We start from the raw sequence: 19,529 nt of genomic DNA, 5'->3' as shown, positions 1-19,529 counted from the left end.
TTTTGATTTTTTTTTTAGTTGTTTTCGTATGCGACTTAACTGCTTATAGCTGTTGATCTAGCTTCTGGGTAGTAACGATGCACGCTGTGGAGTCAGTTATGCACACAAAGGTCAAAAAGTACACATTTCAAAGTGTCGCCTGATACCTAACTAAAGATGTTCCAGTAATCGTCAACTCAAAATCGCTAGTACTTGTTGACAAATGTCCCAATAGTGGTGCACAAATGGGTCAATTATGAACAAAAAATTACAAAAAATAATCGGCTATTGGTACAAAACAAATTTATTAATGGTGTTTTCACTATGACGGCTATTGGAGAATCAACATGACAATAAGATGACGGTTATTGGAACTATATTATCTATTGATACTCTTTAACTCTCTTATAAGAAATATACCGTATATTTGAAAAATTCACGTACTGTACTGACAAAATTATTATACCTCTTTACAGAGCAGATGAAGCTGTAATACATCACTATGGAAAAAGCTTTAGGGGCTTTTCTGCACTGCTAACTCAGGAGGAAGCCGCTTCTCTAGCAAGTAAGAGAATGAAAACAATTGCAGATAAAGCTGCTGGTACGCCAAGCAATTATGTTAAACAACGATTCTAATTTTTTCGTTCACTGCATGTAGAAATGGATGGAATAGTTTGGGTGTTTGAAAGCCAAACAAGGCGAGTCCACACGATGCACTAAGGTTTTGGACGAGGAAGAGAAGCGATAGAGATGGATCATGATGAACAAGCAAGTGATTTAAAATTCTCTTCTTTTGTTCACTAGTCATGATCAATGTCTTCTCTTATTTGTTCATTTTAATGATTGGTCAAGGAGTAAGAGAAGAGAAGCTAGAGAGATGGATCATGATGAACAATTAAGTGAAAGAATTTTTTTAATTTTTTTTTCACTCATCAGGATCAATCTCTTCTCTTACTTGTTCATTCTGATAATTGATCAAAAGAAAAAAAAAATCAGTTTTGTTTGTTTGTTCGATAATATATCATAAATATATTGATAAAATTAATTATACCGAAGGCATCTCTTATATGAGATGCACCGGCTGGCTTTACAAATCAACGGTTGATAGCAATGTAGAGGTATGCAAGACGATCAGAAGATTATTAACCGTCAGATTTTCCTGTTCATGCGTTTTCGCCTTATTTTAATTCGTGCGTTTTTCGTTCACACACACGTTGGTAGAAAGAATGGTTGCATGTGGCAAGAATGTTGAGCCATAACCCCGATTACCATCAAATGACAGTAAGAATGCCAAACCATGACAAGACTTTTTTCATTGGCTTTTCTCCTCAGTTGTCGTGATATCTACTATCTGGCAACGTCCTTCAGCCAGGTCTTCATCACATTCATGTGATATATACTTTTAGCAGATTTTTAGACAAGCTTGGATTTAACTAGCCAATAGTTAGATGATATGGTGGAAATACCCACTAGATTAGTCCTGTCTCACACCAGAAACACAAATCTCACCCTGAACCTTTTTTTCCGTTGTCGTTGAATTTTAAAGCTTGAACAAGACAAGCGATGTGATTGAACAGATTGTAATCTTTGCAATAAATGCTAATAAAATTGTTTATCCTTTAGAACTATCAGATTCTAAGACCACTGTTTATCCTTGCCATTGCCTGAACTCCTATCGATTCTAAGATCACCGAAAATTGTTATTAAATATATTTTAAATCGATTTCTTCTGCAATAGTTGATCTACAGTGCATTGAAAATAATTTGATTCAAGCTTCTTCAAAGGCAAGAAGTCGTGCCAACCGGTTCAATATATGAAGAATGCAAGGATGAAGACTATGAGAAATGAATTCGATGGTTCCGACAGTGATTTTGACATGACTATGACAAATCCCGAACATCTAATGCTTGAGAATCCAAAGTTATTTTCTAGTGATTTACTCTCCTAACATTCACAATTAAGAAGTATGGCATTCATGTTGCTACGTTTTTGGGAATACTGAAATGGACTTTGTCTGGATAATCTCACTCCAAAGATTAGGAAACTTGTAAAAACCTCATAATTATAGTAGATGGAAGCCAAACCAATCAAGACCAAAAGTGTTCTCAAGATGGCTTCCAACATAGTACTTGAATACTTTGGTCTCTCTCCTGACAATGCATTTAAGGGCCATCAATATAGGAAAAAGGGTCATGAAGAAACCATTAACAAGTGTTTCTAACCTCTGGTTGACCTAACATTTATGTCAAAGAAGATGCACACTAGGCTCTGGCATATAAAAATTTTGCAATCTCATGCCACCAATGTGGTGGATAGAAATAGAAGTTGGGCTCCAAAGCTTATAATTTTTTTCATATAGCAATCTAGCTAAATTATCGGCCACGGACTCTATATTTCAAATTTACACCATCAACTTCTTCCATATTGTCAAATGCTAATGGGGTAACAGTTCCTGTATAAAGTTGTCTCTGTTAAATTTGCTTTCCTTTCCATTTGATGTCATAGGATGGTATATAATAGGCACAGATATACACATTTTTATAGGAGTTGAGAAAATACAACACCACAGGAGCCCAAATAATCTCTGCAAGCTAAAAAACCTATTACAAGGAGAACCACAAGAGCCCAAATAATCTCTACAAGCTAAAAAACCTATTACAAGGAGAAGCAATAAAGCAAATCACAGAAGGAAAGAATACATAAGAAAAATATGCTCCAAAATGTATTGTCAATAATAATCCTTCTTCATACAATGAAAAGAAAGAACTCAACCTTTAATAGGTCAAGAAAACCTAAAAGGGAAAACCTAGGTTTGCACATAATAATTAATTAAAATAATTAATTATATGCACCTAAAGTTAGCTTAAGTGTAAAAGAGATAAAGGGAACTTAAATAATTAAACAAATAATGTTTAGTTAATCAAGTAAATACCCGAATACTCTAACACCCCCCCTCAAGCCAGACTGAGGGAGAAGCTAAAACCTAGAACAACTACTGAAAGCAATAAAGATGGGTCCCGGCAACAAGGCCTGATTAGGTACCCAAATACAATGAAATCTCTATGAACTGGAGAAATAGAGAAGATCACATGGGAACAAAACTCTACTCCAAAAAGAGATGGAAAAGAATATCACTGAAGCATGAAGAACCTGCAAACTCTGTCGAAGAATAACTGTTGATCTGAAGAACATCCACTGAACTAGAACATGACCAGGTAGAGAAGACTGTAATATGCATGAGTGCCCTCAAATGACACTACTCGAATCAGGAGGCAAACAAGGCAAAAACAACTAAAATCGAAGATACAGATGGCATGAGAAAGCAAAGCCTAAAGAGTTGATCAATCAAACCACGGAAGCAATAGAACCAACAGGATAAACCTCCCCATAATGTGGAAGTGGGAGAGAGACAGGAACACTGAAAAGGATAGCCAAAAACAACTACATGACGAAGAACCAAGAACATCAAAGGTGCTGAGACACATTATCATGAGGCGAATGTCATGGAAGGAACACTCACTTGACAAAGGAAGATGGCAAACAACAGGCAAACATCAACCCCCTCATGGCACTTGATCAATAGTGCATGTACAACAAGACACAAGATATGCAAAATTCCAAGTAAACAATGCATGATGGCACTTTATCTCAGTGCATTTGCATATATACAATGCTATAATGATAAGAAGACTGGAAATAGAAACGAGAATCAAAACAAAGATACCTTACTCAGAAAAGAGATCCCGGGACCTGAAACAACCACGATATCCACCAGAGTGCTGAAAAGCAAAAAACTAAATAAAATATGCATGGAGCAGAATTTGGAAATAAAACTCATATTTCTGGAAAGTACACAGCACACACTTTTCGAAAACATAATTTTTTTGAAAAACGGAGGTCGGATGCTCATTCTATGGCTCCCGGAGTGCAAAAACTAGACCTCACTTTGACTGAAATAAAACACAGTCAAATAGCAAAATTGGAAAAAAAAATACCAACACCATGAGGTCGGCCTCGAAACCAGCTTTCTGACGCCTATTCGTTTTCAAAATAATGACTCCGTATGTCCAAGATAGGGCCAAAAAAGGGGTCTGGTGGCCAGTTTGGGCGGAGGAGGCCAGGGAACGGCGCTCTGGTGGCGCTCCTGGCTGAGCTCCGGTGGCCAGTGGCTAAGCTCGGTGGATGGGCGGCGCAGGGAGGCTGCGGGCGGTGCCAAGTGGTCGGGCAGAGCAGAGGCTGGGCGGAGCGGCGGCCGGAGAGGCGGGTCGGGCGTGGGCGACAGGCCGGGGAGCTGAGCAGCGAGACAAGGGAGCTGGGGGCTGTAGGTGGTAGCGGGTCGATCAGGGGCTGCAGGCGGCGGCAGGCCGCAGGCGAAGGCGACAAGGGCCAGGGCCGGCGGTGGCGGAAGCCGGCAGTGGGGAGGCTAGGCCTGGCAGCGGAAGTCGCAGGGTGCAGCGGCGGGCACAGAGTGGGGGCCGCTATGGCAGCCGGCGGCGGCGGCGAGGTGGAGCAGGGCTGCCGAGGAACGCAGGGGGCCGGGCCGACGAGGGCCGGGAGCCGGCAAGTGGCCGGGCCAGCAGGGGCCGGTGGGGGCCAGAGGGGCCGTAGGGGCCGGACTGATAGGTCTGACAGGCTTGTCAATCCGGTACCCTGCAGTACCCACAAAAAACTTTTCCCAAAATTTTAAAAAAAAAAACCTTTTTTTTTTGCTCTTTTTTTTTGCAATAAATTTTTTAATAAAAAAGAAAAAATTTGGCTTGCATGCCGTAAAAAGGCAAAAAAAAAAAAAAAAACGAAATTGTTTTCTCGATCTACGTGCCAGGGTCGTACGGCTTGGATATGAGAAAAAAAAATCACCCAGAGGCTCAAGAACCAAAATAGGTTGAATTTTATATGACCATAGGGGTTTTTGGGCTTTCTGAGCACGATGGTGAGGTCCATTTAGGCCCAAAGTGCTCAGAACAAAAAAAAAGAATAAAAAAAAATTTTAAAAAAATTTTAAAAAAAAAAAAACCCTCAAACCCTAGGTACATAAAAAATTCCCGAAACCCCAGATCTGCTTCCAAAGCCAAAAAATTCTCAAAACAAAAAAAGGCAGTTGTAGATCTGAAGCTCTGATACCATATAGGAGTTGAGAAAATACAACACCACAGGAGCCCAAATAATCTCTGCAAGCTAAAAAACCTGTTACAAGGAGAAGCAATGAAGCAAATCACAGAAGGAAAGAATACACAGGAAAAATATGCTCCAAAATGTATCGTCAATTAATCAAACAAATAATGTTTAATTAATCAAGTAAATACCCGAATACTCTAACAATTTTCATCTACCCCAACCTTTTTATAGCTGATGGCTTATAGTGCCTCATTTTCTGACCTGATTAAGATGTATAAGGTTGTTGGAAGATCAGATTGGTCAGATTCTCCGCCCATCTTATTTGCGTTAGTGAAATTGGAAACAAATGAGATCATGTATTGAACTAATATGCAAAGTGTAGTTTGTATTTGGATCTGTTGTATAGTAGGGGAGAGGATCCAGTAGTTGTGCATCTTAATTCCGTGCTTCTCAAAATTCTACATGGAAATTTCAAATCACTTTGAATTTTTTATAGTAGCTTACTTGGCAAGTCTCTTGCTTATAACTAAGGTATCAGGGCACATCATCAAATATGATGCCACATCAGCATGCTTTTTGCCAAGGTGTCCAAAACAACCCAAAAGAAAGTGAGACCAATAGGTGTGCAAAAAGGCCCCAATACTTGTGCAGCTGATGTGACATCACATGATTGGTTATTTTTCACAACAAATGGTATATTTCATTCAATTAACGTTACTTATCATACAACTATTGGTGCAATGTTGTACAAAAGTTGGACATTAAATCAGCAAGTATGGGGCATTAAATCAACAACTTCTATCACAAGAATTGGAACACGCTCAACTACTGGGTCCTTTCCCCTATATAATCTATAAATTTTATAAGAAAGTTCATTTTTTGAATTGTTTCAATCTGCGTGTATAATTTTGAAAACTACAGAACAATCTAGATGTTATTTGGATATTTTTATCAGATATTAGAGGAACATTTGACTTTTTAAAACAATTATTTTTTTCTTAATTTATTTGCACTATTTTGTTAATGAATACGAATCCCACTCTTCCATGGTATTAAAAGATATGTTATCCCAACAGGTGTATTCTTCTAGAAGCATCCATGTCATCAATTTATTTTTTCTTTTATATATATATATATATATATATATATATATATATATATATATATATATATATATATATATATATATATATATATATATATATATATATATATATATATATATATATATATATATATATATATATATATATATATATATATATATATATATATATATATTTTATTTTTATTTTTTTTTTTCCAAAAATCGAAGATCTTGAAGTTTGAATATTAAAACTGTATATTTCAAGATTTCATAGACATTGTGTTTGCAGAGTCCAATTATCCTAGATTGAAATGCTTCTGATAAAATTGTAAGTACTTATTTTTTTAAAAGCATTTGAATGGAAGATTTTTTAATTTGTTAAAAATCTGTAGAATTTCATAGATATTATGATTACACAATCCATTCATAATACATTGAAATTGTGGTTCTCAATGTTACTTTAATTTTTTTAATTTTGAGAAATATTTGAATGCATTTTATAGATTATTAAAATTTTGTTAAAACTTTCTACTTTGCTATTTAGGGAAAAAATACTTTCCACTTTTAGAGAATAATCATTTCAAAAACAAAGGTGTATCACAATTTCATGGTGATGTTCCCTAGGTAGTGACTAACTATGAATTCCGTGAGTAATGTAAGTCCTTGGCACATCATTTAGAACCTTTTGTACACAAGTTGATCGCTAACAATATTTCACAAGAGTTAACTTTAAAAGCAATTTCACTTTAGTTTGTGCCCGACTCTTAAATAGTGTAGCTTAAAAAGTAGAGTTGCATCATATTTAATGTTTTATAAAAAATAAAAAACCATGTTCTTTTAGTGGTTTAATTCTTGCTTGCCCAACCTAACAATTATTAATTTCAAAGAGAACCAAAATCATGATAGCTAAAAGTTCATTAATAAATTTCACTTGTACTAATAGTCGCCCACTTATACCCAAGTAGTAAAAATTTATACTTGAAATAAAGAAATTGTGCAACTTTATTAGTACCCACAACGGACGATAGTGGGGGCATTTGTACATAAGTATTGGCAATTTTTATACCCACAATGCATGACAATGGGGCATTTGTACATAAGTATTAGCAATTTAAGTAAGTATTGGGCAACACTTTGAAATGACCATTTTTTTACCCTTATGTGCATAACCAATCCCACAGTGTTCATCTTTACTACAATAAAAAAAATGTCAAAATTCAATGTACCATTTAGGATATGTAGGTTTGCAAAGTTAATTATAATGGCTATTGGTGGTCTTCCCCTATGCAAGAGAAGGTTTTACCACCTTTCTCACAATTTTTAGAAGTGTTAGTGGTTGCTTATAGTATTTTAATTCCACTAACTTTTATTTAGAATGGAGTTTGTATTCATAAGATTTAAATTTTGGTTAGAGATGGTTTTAGAGTAACAAATTTTTAGGGTTGGGGTTAGTATTATGGTTAGAGTTACTATGTTTTATATTAGGGTTAGTATGTAATTATTCTGGCATTAACCCTATCCCCAACCCTCAAATCTAATTCTAATCCTGATTCAATTTCTAACCATAACCTTAAACTTCATCCTAACCAAACCCTAACTCTAACCCTAATTTTAACTTTAACCCTGAACCTAATCCTGACCCTAACCTTAACATTAATCCTAACCCTGAATCTATATTAGTCATAACCTTAAACCTAACAAAGAAGACATATCAATGGTCAAAGATGAAATCTATTCATTGTAATCTATTTCATTTCTTAATATATAGTTAGTAACATATGACATTATATAATTGTATATATTCAACTACATATTTATTTTATAAATTAATTTTTTTATAATTATCTTTATTAATTTTTTGTTTTTTATTATTTTCTATTTTACATAATACAATTTATTAAAAATAAACATATTTTAATATATAATTTATATATATAATAACTAACTACACTACACCTAAATTATTTTAGGAGTTGTCTATTCTCCAAACAAAATAGTACTTGATAAAAAACACGTGATTTCTATTGTTCATCTTCTTAATCTACTTTTTCAATGCTATTTTATAGCAAAAACAATCACTAAAACAATTGTATTATACGAATTTATGTTTTTGATCAAGTGTTGTTTTGTATGGAGAATAACCATTGCCATTATCTCACTTCCTACTACCACGTGGGCTCCATTTTATTTTTACGTCGAAAGCATCTCCTACTATGGAATGCACAGCTTGATTTTATTCATCAACGCTCAGAAATGCTCCCTAAAGGTGCAAGACGATCTGGATGATCGTCACCGTTCCTTGTTTTCGTCCCTTTTCCTTCTCCGTCGTATCAACATCTCTTTATTTGGAATGGACGAGCTTATATTTCAAATAGATGATGCATGTTTCTCGACAGGCTTGCATGACGATTGGGCCGATAGTGATCGTCAGATGGTTTTCGTTTGTTTCTCCTTTCTGACACGTGAGACGGAAATCAAAAAAAATGTTAGAAATCATAATTTTAAGAAAAGGAATTCCCAACCGCTATCGCGTACCAATTCACGTTGGCAGATATTTTATTATACTTAATATATTTTGAAAAGACAACAATCTTTTCACATGTACGACCTAGGGAAAAGGAACAATCGGATTATTCAATTTTTATTTTAAACTTTTAAAAACTTTTTCTAGTGCTATGTGGGATAAGTGTTTAAATCCTTTATATCACCCATTTAATTTTTTATAAGTTTGAAGTTTTGTTATTAGAGATTTTAGTAATTATAATATATAATGTATGAAATATACAAATAATAAATTACATGTTTTATTTATTTTTTATTTTAATTTATTTTTAAAATTATTATATTATAATATATCATATAAATAATTAGTTTAAATATATTACATAAATTTTTTAATAATATTATTATTCAATTTATATAAATATCAAACTTTTTTTGATAAATATAATTATTTTTGAAATAATGATATTAATAATTATTATTCATATTAGTTGAATCAATTAAATAAATAACTTATGAATTGACTTTTTATTTTTTAAATATATTTCATTTTACTTTTAATTTTAAAATTTGGGTTCGTTTATAATTTTTAATATTAAAGTTAAAATTTAGCTTTAACAATCTTAAAATCTATAAGACTCCCTTATCGAATTCTACTAACATTATATTTAGGTGAATGAAATAATGTTGATTATTTATGGGGATGGTGTGTAAAGAGCATCAATGGATAATATTGCTACAAATCACCAAAGTGCTAAAGGTCATATCGTCGAGAGACATACCACTAATGTGTGCAATAAAAAAGTACCAAAGATAGAGACAAAAAATGATATATCATATCATTGTTGAATCCCATGTAGATGATGGACTTTAGATTTAATCACTATAAAAACCTTTTGGCAAGGTTTGTGACCTCCACTGTTTGTAGGTTTCAAGTGTTACACCTTTCTAGAATTTCTCTTTTCCACCAACACTATTATGATGTGTGGGATGGATATACATGCATGACTATGAAATAATGAAAAAACTAATATGTTGACCAAGGGGATTAGGCATCATTGATATCATTAGAAATTTACAATTTAAAATAAAAATGTAATTGTGATAAAATTGGACACATCAAAACACACATCTAGATAATATATTTTTAAGTATATCCATACTAATCAAACTATTTTGTATTGAGAAGTATATATAATGATCTCCAACTATTTTTATGTTTTCATATCTTTTACATCACAATTAAGATGACAATAATAGATTTTTTCATTTCTCACCCTCTCTATGCAAGAAACTTGTAACAGTGTAAATTGGAAATGGTATGACTATAAAAAGTAAGCATCTACTAACCTAACATGATACTTCTAGTTGATTCATCTATTATCTAATGATACAATTTTATTGGAATCTCAACTTCTTCTTCATCAAAATGCTCCATAAATGACAATTTAGGATAATTTTGAATATATCCCTAAGAATTATATAAATTGACAATAGTCAAGTGTATCATGAGGATGACAATTTAGGATAATATTCTTGTAATCAATCTTCAACCATATATTATATCTACAATCACGTATTAAACATAATATTTTCTCCTTTATAACATAATATATTAAATGCATAACCCAAACTCTAAAATAATAAGATTAAGCTCAAACAACATCTTTTAAACAACAAAATTGTGCTTAGGTCTATGGAATGATTATATGCAAGCCATGGTTTTAACATGTTTTTCAACGGAAAACTATGAGTTTTTGTTTTGTTCATGTTTAGATCCTATAAGTGGATACATATTGGTTTGAAACTATCACTTCTCCATTTAGACATTAATTGCACAAACAAAATTTATTAAATGATATAATAATTGGTCTAATTAACTGCACAATTGTATACCAAGAAATAGATAGTTTTTTTCTAACAAATCTTCCAAACCTCTTCGACGTACCTATTGCACACCAAGGTGCAATTGCTAGTATTTAATATTGTATAGACTTTTGTTGCCAAGTGAAAAGGAAATGAGAAACCCATGGGGATGAGGAAATATGACAATAAAATGAGGAAAATGGAACCTTCTCATTATTGAAGTGGACGACCTCTTTTTTAAAAAATCAACGATTTAAAACTGCGATGAAGCAACTAAGGCAATTCAACTAATTCGAACCGTCCGATTTTCTATTTTCTTTTTCATCGGTGCTTTTCTATTTTTAACGTTTATTTGGATGAAATGTGAAAAAAAATAATGACTACTCTTTTCTGTTAATTATCCGTCTAGTCCAGCTTCGATGCTCTTGCTGTTCGGTAGTATTTTTGTTTTTTATTATTTTATATTATATTTTATTTTAACATATGATAATATTTAAAAAATCTTTTTTAAAGTAAATTTTTAATTTATATGAAAATAATTTAAGTAATTGAAAAAAGAAATATGTTAAATATTAAAAAATAATTAAAGACATTTATTTTTAATTTTATTTTTTTCATATTTTATATGATATTTAACTATTAAATTTGTTGTACACATAATTATACATTAAGGTTGATTTTAAGAACTATTTTTTATTTTCTATAAAATAATTTAGATAATTGAAAGAAAACATATTAAATTTTTTTTCATAAATGATTTATTTTAAAAATTGATCTCTGATTGAAAAAAAATGATAAAATATTTTAAATTTGTATTAATTTCAATAACATCAAATTTTTAATTATTATTAATATTTCTATTGACAATTTTTACTTTTAAAAAATTGATTATTATTTTTTAAACAAGTTCAATAATATTTTACAATAAAAACATGAAACTTCAAATTCTATGATATCAAAAGATGATAAAAGTTACATAATCAAAATAAAAAATATTTCACCGTTTTAAAAGATTTCATTTTATTTTTAACTTTTTAAATTTGATTTTACTTGTAACTTTATTATAGAGGTTAAAATTTTAGCTTTAAGGATTTGAGTTTTAAAAGTTTATTTATTTTTAAATATTTAATTTGAAATACAGCTATAATTTCAAATTTAATATATTTAAGAATTTAACTATGTTTACATTTAATTTTATAATATTAAAATTTTATCTTTCAATTAATGTTAATATTGTTAGTAATATATAGAGAGATCCAAACAAAATAGAAAATGAGACAAAGAGATATAGAAAGATAGAAAGAGTGAGATAAAGAGCTACATATCGAGCTACCTCTCTCTCCACCATCTTCTTCGCTTTCCCTCTCTACATATATCTCTCTCTCCCTCCCTCCTGTACCGATCTCTCTCTCTCTCTCTCTCACACACACACTCAGCCTCTTCCTATACATCTATACTTATCTCTTTGTATCTCTACCACTATCTCTACATATTTCTTGTTCCATTTCCCCCTTTATCTCTATTTTGTTATCTCTTCATCTCTCTACCCTATATCAAGCTCCCTCTCTACCTCTTTATATATCACTTCCTATCTATGTCTTTATTTGTCTACCTTGCACTCTTTCCATACCTCTATACTTACCGCCTTGCATCTCTACCACTATATCTCCATTTTTTTTGTCCCATCTCTCCCTTTATATCTATTTGTTATCCCTTCATCTCTATACCTATATCAAGCTCCCTCTCAAACCTCTTTATATATCACTTGCTATCTATGTCTTTATTTGTCTATCTTGCATTTACGTAACATGAGAATGTCAATAACAAGCCTAACTATCTTCTTGATTGAGGGATTTTGTTTCAATAGTGTTTTGATCCCTATTGATTTGAAGCTATCACTTCTCTATTGAAATATTTGTTGCAAACATCATTGAAAAAATAGCCAACCCATTGACCTCATGTACTACATAAATATATGCACCTTCCACACATATTCGGTGTACCCATTGCACACCAAAATGCAATTGATAGTTACTCGTTTGATGGAATCCAAAAACATCCAAATTAATTCGAATTATAATTCTCCTTTTATTCACAGAAACAATTATTATTTAATAGAAATTTGGAATTCTATGATCAGGAATCCCACAGCACTCATCCAAACGACGTCAACTGTTTTGAACGCTACTCTGGCTCCTCAGTCCTCAGATGGCAGTTTTTTCTTCCATGGGTCCCTGATAGAACATAGGTACAGAGGAGAAACGCATAAAATGAGCTCTACATAATACAGGCTCATACATTCAATTTATAGCCTTAAACATAATAAATGTTACGAAGACTCTTGATAAGAGTTAGTTGTTGCATTTAACATGGGCAGGTGAGAGATCAGACAAGATCAACGTGGGCGGCTATAGGCAGCTAGAGTCGGCTCTTGGGAAACTGTAGAAGCTTCTGATTTAAATGCTGAGTTTGACTACGGTGGTAGAAATTATATCTACCAGCAGTCCCAACATAATTACTCCAGATATAATCAAAGTGAGTCATTGTGATCTGTAAAATCTTTGCCTGATGTTCTCTAATCATTAAATCGGATGTTGCATCTCTATACTCTTTCCCTGTTCCTTTTTAAATTACAGAATGACTCATGTGGACCTACTTTATCCATCAATTTAAAACTAAAACATGTGTACGACAATTCAGCCGGATGTTACAGCACCAGGAGTGAGCATATTGGTAGCATGGTAACCTATAGCAATAAGTGAAGCCGGTGGTCGATCGGTTGATTTCAACATAATATCAGGGACATCCATGGCTTGCCCTCACGTGAGCGGAGTAGCTGCACTGATTAAGCTCAGCATCCCACATGGAGTCCTGCTGCAATCAAATCTGCTATCATGACAACAGGTAATCACTTCACTTCACTTATCTTCTGACTCAAAAGCAGTGTTCTAATGGTCGACATCTCGCTAGCATTAGCACAACATTTAATGTGCACTTGCAGCATCTGTAATGGATAACACCAACAAATCAATAATCAGAAGCCCTTTCGGGATCTCTACTGGGCCATTTGATTATGGATCAGGGCACATCAATCCTGTTGGGGTTCTAAATCCGGGGGTATTCTACGATTATAACGTTGAAGATGTGATCAACTTCCTGAGCAGCAATAGACCCACGCTTGCTCAGCTGAGAAATCTGACTGGTGATAACTCAACATGCATGTCAAAACCCACCGCCTGCATACAACTTCAACTATCCCTCCATTGGAATGAGAAACCTGAGTGGAAATTTAACAGTCTCCCGAACTCTCACGAGCGCTGCAACATAAGCTTCTCTTTACACGGTGTGCTTGTGCAGGTGCTTCCAAATCAACTTTATTTCAAAACTTTTGGAGACAAGATGTCATTCACCGTGAAATTCACTGTAACAGTGACAGCTTCTCAATTTGTATTTGGTTCGCTCACCTGGTCCAATGCTAAATACAACGTTTACACACCCATTGCTGTCAATCCTACCTCCCTTTAGTCTAATCTTTCTCTCTGTAACACCTATGGAGATTTGTATGGAGCTTTCATTTTCTTCAATAGAGTCTTTCTTGCCGCTTGCTTCAAGTAAAATCTGAAGCTTGTGGTTCTACTCATCCCATCTGTGGCCTCAGTAAAATTTAGCTTATCGTAAAAAAATGCAGGGCAAAATGAAATGTGTGATTCGAAGCTGTCTTTTCTTCTTTGTTGAAGTATTGAATTCATATATAGAAAGTTAAATATTAGGTCAGTTTAATTTTCCCATGATATAGAACAGGTCGCTGCATACAACAAAATAAAATACGCTAGCGTCTCGTTTTACAAGAAAACTCGAGGTTAAAACACAAAAGTATATATATAAAAGAGAAGAAACAAACCAATCCTACATTAATTGAGATTGGAAATTTGCATGGTGTATTAATTTCTATCTATTAGTAGGGTAAAATGATTTAATATAATTATTTTTACAAGTAGTTTGATTTATATTCTTAAATTCTTGTTTATTCTTACATTCACATATTTTTATATATTTAATATTATTTCAATTTTATTTACACACATTTTCATATATTTATCTTATTAAGAGTTCAAATTTTAATCTAAATTTTCTTGGACCTTTTCTTAATCTCAATGTCTTATGAAAATCTTGTGATACTTGAATATAATTTCAAGGGGCACATGATTAACACTAAATTCAATTTTAAAAAATTCAAATTACTAGATTCTAACCCTTTTAACCAATTATTGTGAGATAACATAAGACATACTTGTGCAACTTATTGGAGATATTTATTTGAACAAGTTGTTGCATATAGCAAATTAAACTAGCAATTGCACTTTGGTGTGCAATGGGTATACCAAAAATGTGTGGAAGGTCAATTAGAGAAATGTTTGGTCTATTTTTTGCATAAATTTGTGTAGTACATAAGGCCAATTAATACACCATGATGATTTTACACAACAAAGGTCTCAATGGAGAAGTGACCTTCAAATCAACTATGCATCCACTTACAAGGATCCAGAAACAAAACCTTAGATTCAAGAAGATAATCATTTTTCATTACCAAGAAGTTCATATTATGTTTGAAATAGATTGAGAGGGAGAGAGGCAGAAGGGCTAGAAAGAGGGAGACATAGAGGGTTTAAGAGAGAGAGAGAGAGAGAGAGAGAGAGAGAGAGAAGAAACACACACACACACATACATATACATGTGTGTGTAGATACACACACACACACACATACACGTGTGTGTAGATACACACACACATGTATATTTATATATGTATGTATGTATATGTAAGTACACATGCACACATACATACATACATATCTTTGTGTATATATATATACATATTTACATACATATCTTTATATATATGTATGTGTGTGTGTACATACACACACATGTATGTATGTATGTATGTATGTATGTATGTATGTATGTATGTATATGTATATGTATATGTATATGTATATGTATATGTGTATGTGTATGTGTATGTGTATGTGTATGTATATGTATATGTATATGTATAGGTATATGTATATGTATATGTATATGTATATGTATATGTATAGGTATATGTATATGTATATGTATATGTATATGTATATGTATACGTATATGTGTGTATGTGTATATGTGTATATGTATATATGTGTATATGTGTATATGTGTGTGTGTGTGTGTGTGTGTTTATTCTTTCATTTACTCCTCTATCTCTATCTAGTTATGTCTCTATCTCTCTCTACCACTATATCTCTCCTTCTCTTTATATATCACTTCTTAGATCTCTCTCTCTCTCTCTCTCTCTCTCTCTCTCTCTCTCTCTCTCTCTCTCTCTCTCTCTCTCTCTCTCTCTCTCTCTCTCTCTCTCTCTCTCTCTTTATAGCCTTATCTCTACCTCTCTCCCTCTCACTCTATTTCAAACATAATATGAACTTGTTGATAATAAAACTTAATTATCTTCTCAATTCAAAAGTTTTGGTTATGGATCCTTGTAAGTGGATGCATAGTTGATTTGAAGGTCACTTCTCCATTAAGACCTTTGTTATATTAAATCATCACAACCTACCAATTGGCCTCATGTACTACACTAATTTATGCAAAAAGTAGACCAAAAATTTCTCTAATTGACCTTCCACACATTTTTGGCATACCCATTGCACACCAAGGTGCGATTGCTAGTTTAATTTTGTATATGCAACAACTTGTTCAAATAAATATATTCAATAAGTTGCACAATAGTATGCCTTAAGTTATCTCACAATAGTTGGTTAAAAGGGTTAGAATCTAGTAATTTGATTTTTTTTAAATTGAATTTAGGGTTACACACACACACACATGTAGAGAGCTAGAGGTCTAAAAATTGGGATAAATAGAGAGAAATAGAGAGATATAGATAGATAGATAGATAGATAGATAGATAGATAGATAGATAGATAGATAGATAGATAGAAGGAGACATGTCTAGAGATAGAGGGGAGAGATAAAGATAGAGGTATAGATGAAGATAGAGCGAGAGAGAATGAGGGGAAAAATTAGATAGAGAGATAGAGAGAGGTAGAGGGAGAGATAAAGATAGAAAGATAGGGGGATAGAGAGAGTGATGGAGAGGAAGAGATAAAGAGATGTAAAAAGGGAGAGAGAGATAGAGAGATATATAGATGGTAAGATGGAGTGATAGAGAGATATATAAGGAGATATAGAAAGAGGGGGAAGAGATAAAGAGAGTTAGAGATAGAAAAATAGAGATGGAGAGAGGCTAAGAGAAGTAGGGGGAGATAGAGGGAGAGATAGAAACATATTGTAAGAGAAAAAGATATATATAGAGATATACAAGAACAGAAAGGAAGAGAGAAGGAGAGATAAATAGATAGATACGGGAATGGGGAGGGAATGAGGGGTGGAGATATGGGGAGAAATAGAGAGGAGGGGGAGATAGAGAGAGGGAGGGCCTAGAGAGAGATACAAAGAGGGATAGGGAAAGAGATAGAGAAGTATGGATAGAGATGGAGACATAAGGATATAGAGGTAGAGAAAGATATGAATATAAAGAGATAGAGGAAAGAGAGATCAATAGATAGAGAGAGGGAAGGGGAGTTATATAGATAAAGGGGAATATGGATAGACAAAGAGAGATAGGGAAATAGATAGAGATATATGTATACAAATAGATAAAGAGAAGCGGAAAGAGAGAGATCGAAAGAAATAGAGAGGTAGAGATATTGTACAAGAGAGATGGAGTGAATAAGAGATAAAGGGAGAGGTGGATAATATTATATAGATGGAGCGAATGAGATATATATGGAGATAGAGAAAGAGAGGGAAAGAAGATTGTGAAAAAGATAAGTGTTAGTGAGAAAGTTTTAAAGAGATGGATATATAGAGAGAGGAGGGAAGATAGATAAGTAGAGATGGAGATAGGGAGGAAGAAACATGTGGTGTGTATGTATATGCATTAGATAGGTAATAGAGAGATAAAAGGAGGGTGTGATGAGGAGAGAGGGGAGAGATAGGATTAAAAAGTGGGTGAGAGAGTGATATATAGAATATAAAGAGGTAGAGATATGGGTAGAAATTATTTATAGAATGGATATAACTTGTGAAATATAAAGGAGATGAAAGAGAGGGAAATATGGAAGTAGAGAGAAAGAGGGAGAGGGAGAAATAAAGATAGAAAGAGGGAAGCAGTGAGAGAGGGGGAGATACAGAGATAGAAAGATAAAGATATAGGAAGTGATATATAGAGAGTTAGAGAGGGATACAGAGAGAGTAGGAGAGATGAAGGGAGAGGAGTGTATAAAAGAAAGATAGAGATGGAGAAAGTGATAGGGAGGGAGAAATAGGGAGTGTGTATTGATTGAGAGAGATATAAAGATCTAGAGATAGGGAGGGAGAAACATGAAATGCATGTGTGAGTGAGAGAGATGTGTGTTTGTGTGTGTGTGTGTGTGTGTGTGTGTGTGTGTGTAGAGAGAGAGAGAGAGAGAGAGAGAGTATAACTAAATGAAATATAAAGGGTATGAGAGAGAGAGATATGGAAGGAGAGAGAAAGTAGGAGGAATAAAGATGGCAACAATGAGAGGGGGGATTGCGAGATGGAAAGATAATGAATCTTGATATTTTTGCATCTTCACTCTTTGAGATTCTTTTGGTCTTCCATTTCTATGCACATGTACCTAGCAATGATAAATAATATATTGTCCAATTTCAAAACAACTAGGGGAGAGGGACTAGTAGTCGTGAGGGCTAACTTCGTCAGCATGTAGCCGTCACATGGAATATCGTAAGAACTTCAATTTTTTTAGAAATATAAAATGGACACTTAACTATCTGCAGCTGAGGTTTGAAGACGTGACTCATCATGCAACCCATCAAAATAATGCATCTAGCATGAAGTATCCAAAAAATGACTTTTTAAAGATTCGACCAAAACTTAATCTAAAAATCCTTAGTAGTTGAATAAAAAAATATCATTTGTAATCAGTACAATATCATATTTTTATGTAAAATATAACTTATATGCAACTTAAATAGACCAAATGTCTATTAGTAATCCTAAGTGTGTGATATCTCTTACTTTTATATCCAAGACCAATTGATAGTTAAACACAAAAAAATATTTGTTGTTATAAAAACAACATATTTTTATATAAAATGCAACTTATATTGAACACAAAGGGACCATTTTTTGAACACTAAAACCTTTGGAAAATCCCTCACATTCCATGAAAAAAAAAACAAGCTATTAATTGTGTTCACCTTTTATATTTGTGATAAGACAAATTATTAATATGAAATACTCCAATGCATATACATTGCTACCCCAATAGTTGTACACATAAGAATAATATTTTTTCACTATGATAACAGTACTTGTTTAAGTTAAAGGAAGAAGGAGAGAAGAAGTAAGAGTGTGTAGAGTGATTAGAAGAGGAGAAATTCAATGAATCTCAAGAGTAGAGAATGTTGATGGCGAACAAGGGAGTGTTGTGCGTGAGGGCCTGGTATAGGTCATGGCCTACATGAACGCGTACGACCTTGCATGCAACCTGTTTTGGCTTTCGTGTCCGTGATTTGGCATGCCAAGTGTGGGGTTTAGGTTTTTAAGGTGTGGGGGTGGTGATTTCAGGGGGGGCTAGGATTTTGTGTTGCCTTTTTATTTTTGTCTGTGTTTTGTCTTGGTTATTCTCTTTCTCATTTTGGGGTGGTTGGATTTGGGGTTGGTGTTGGGTCTTCTCTTTTTCTTTTTTCTATGGATTAGTTGTAGGGGGAGTCATCGGGAGTCAAACATCCTATGGATTTTTCGAGCAGCAATTGGGAGTTCATCTTTGAATCGATCAATGCAATTCTTTGATAATAGCTTATTTCCTAAGGACGCGGGTGATAGTGAATTTGTGCCTTCTAGGGGTTCTCGGATCTAGAAGGTTAATGGATGCCTCGAACAGTCTA

The 19,529-nt window shown here is 33.5% G+C and overlaps 1 protein-coding gene across 1 annotated transcript; it reads left to right on the top strand.

The window, feature by feature from the left end:
- The first annotated feature begins 4,043 nt into the window (after nucleotides 1-4,043).
- Nucleotides 4,044-12,995, top strand: LOC131860305 (uncharacterized). Its single transcript, XM_059214702.1, has 4 exons — nucleotides 4,044-4,625; nucleotides 5,327-5,421; nucleotides 12,691-12,764; nucleotides 12,928-12,995. The coding sequence occupies exons 1-4, from the start codon at nucleotides 4,044-4,046 to the stop codon at nucleotides 12,993-12,995; spliced, it is 819 nt and encodes a 272-aa protein (XP_059070685.1).
- Nucleotides 12,996-19,529: the final 6,534 nt, after the last annotated feature.

Source organism: Cryptomeria japonica, chromosome 11 (assembly GCF_030272615.1).
Source record: "Cryptomeria japonica chromosome 11, Sugi_1.0, whole genome shotgun sequence".
Lineage (NCBI taxonomy): Eukaryota > Viridiplantae > Streptophyta > Pinopsida > Cupressales > Cupressaceae > Cryptomeria > Cryptomeria japonica.
This window is presented reverse-complemented; position numbering and strand designations above follow the sequence as displayed.

What these genes read in the sequence shown, in the direction of transcription:
- LOC131860305 (XM_059214702.1), top strand. Translation starts at nt 4,044, where the DNA reads ATGTCCAAGATAGGGCCAAAAAAGGGGTCTGGTGGCCAGTTTGGGCGG. An exon ending in CTGACAGGCTTGTCAATCCG is followed by an intron (nt 4,626 to 5,326) that starts GTACCCTGCAGT and finishes ACCTTTTTATAG; the next exon opens with CTGATGGCTTATAGTGCCTC. An exon ending in TCCTCAGTCCTCAGATGGCA is followed by an intron (nt 12,765 to 12,927) that starts GTTTTTTCTTCC and finishes TAACATGGGCAG; the next exon opens with GTGAGAGATCAGACAAGATC.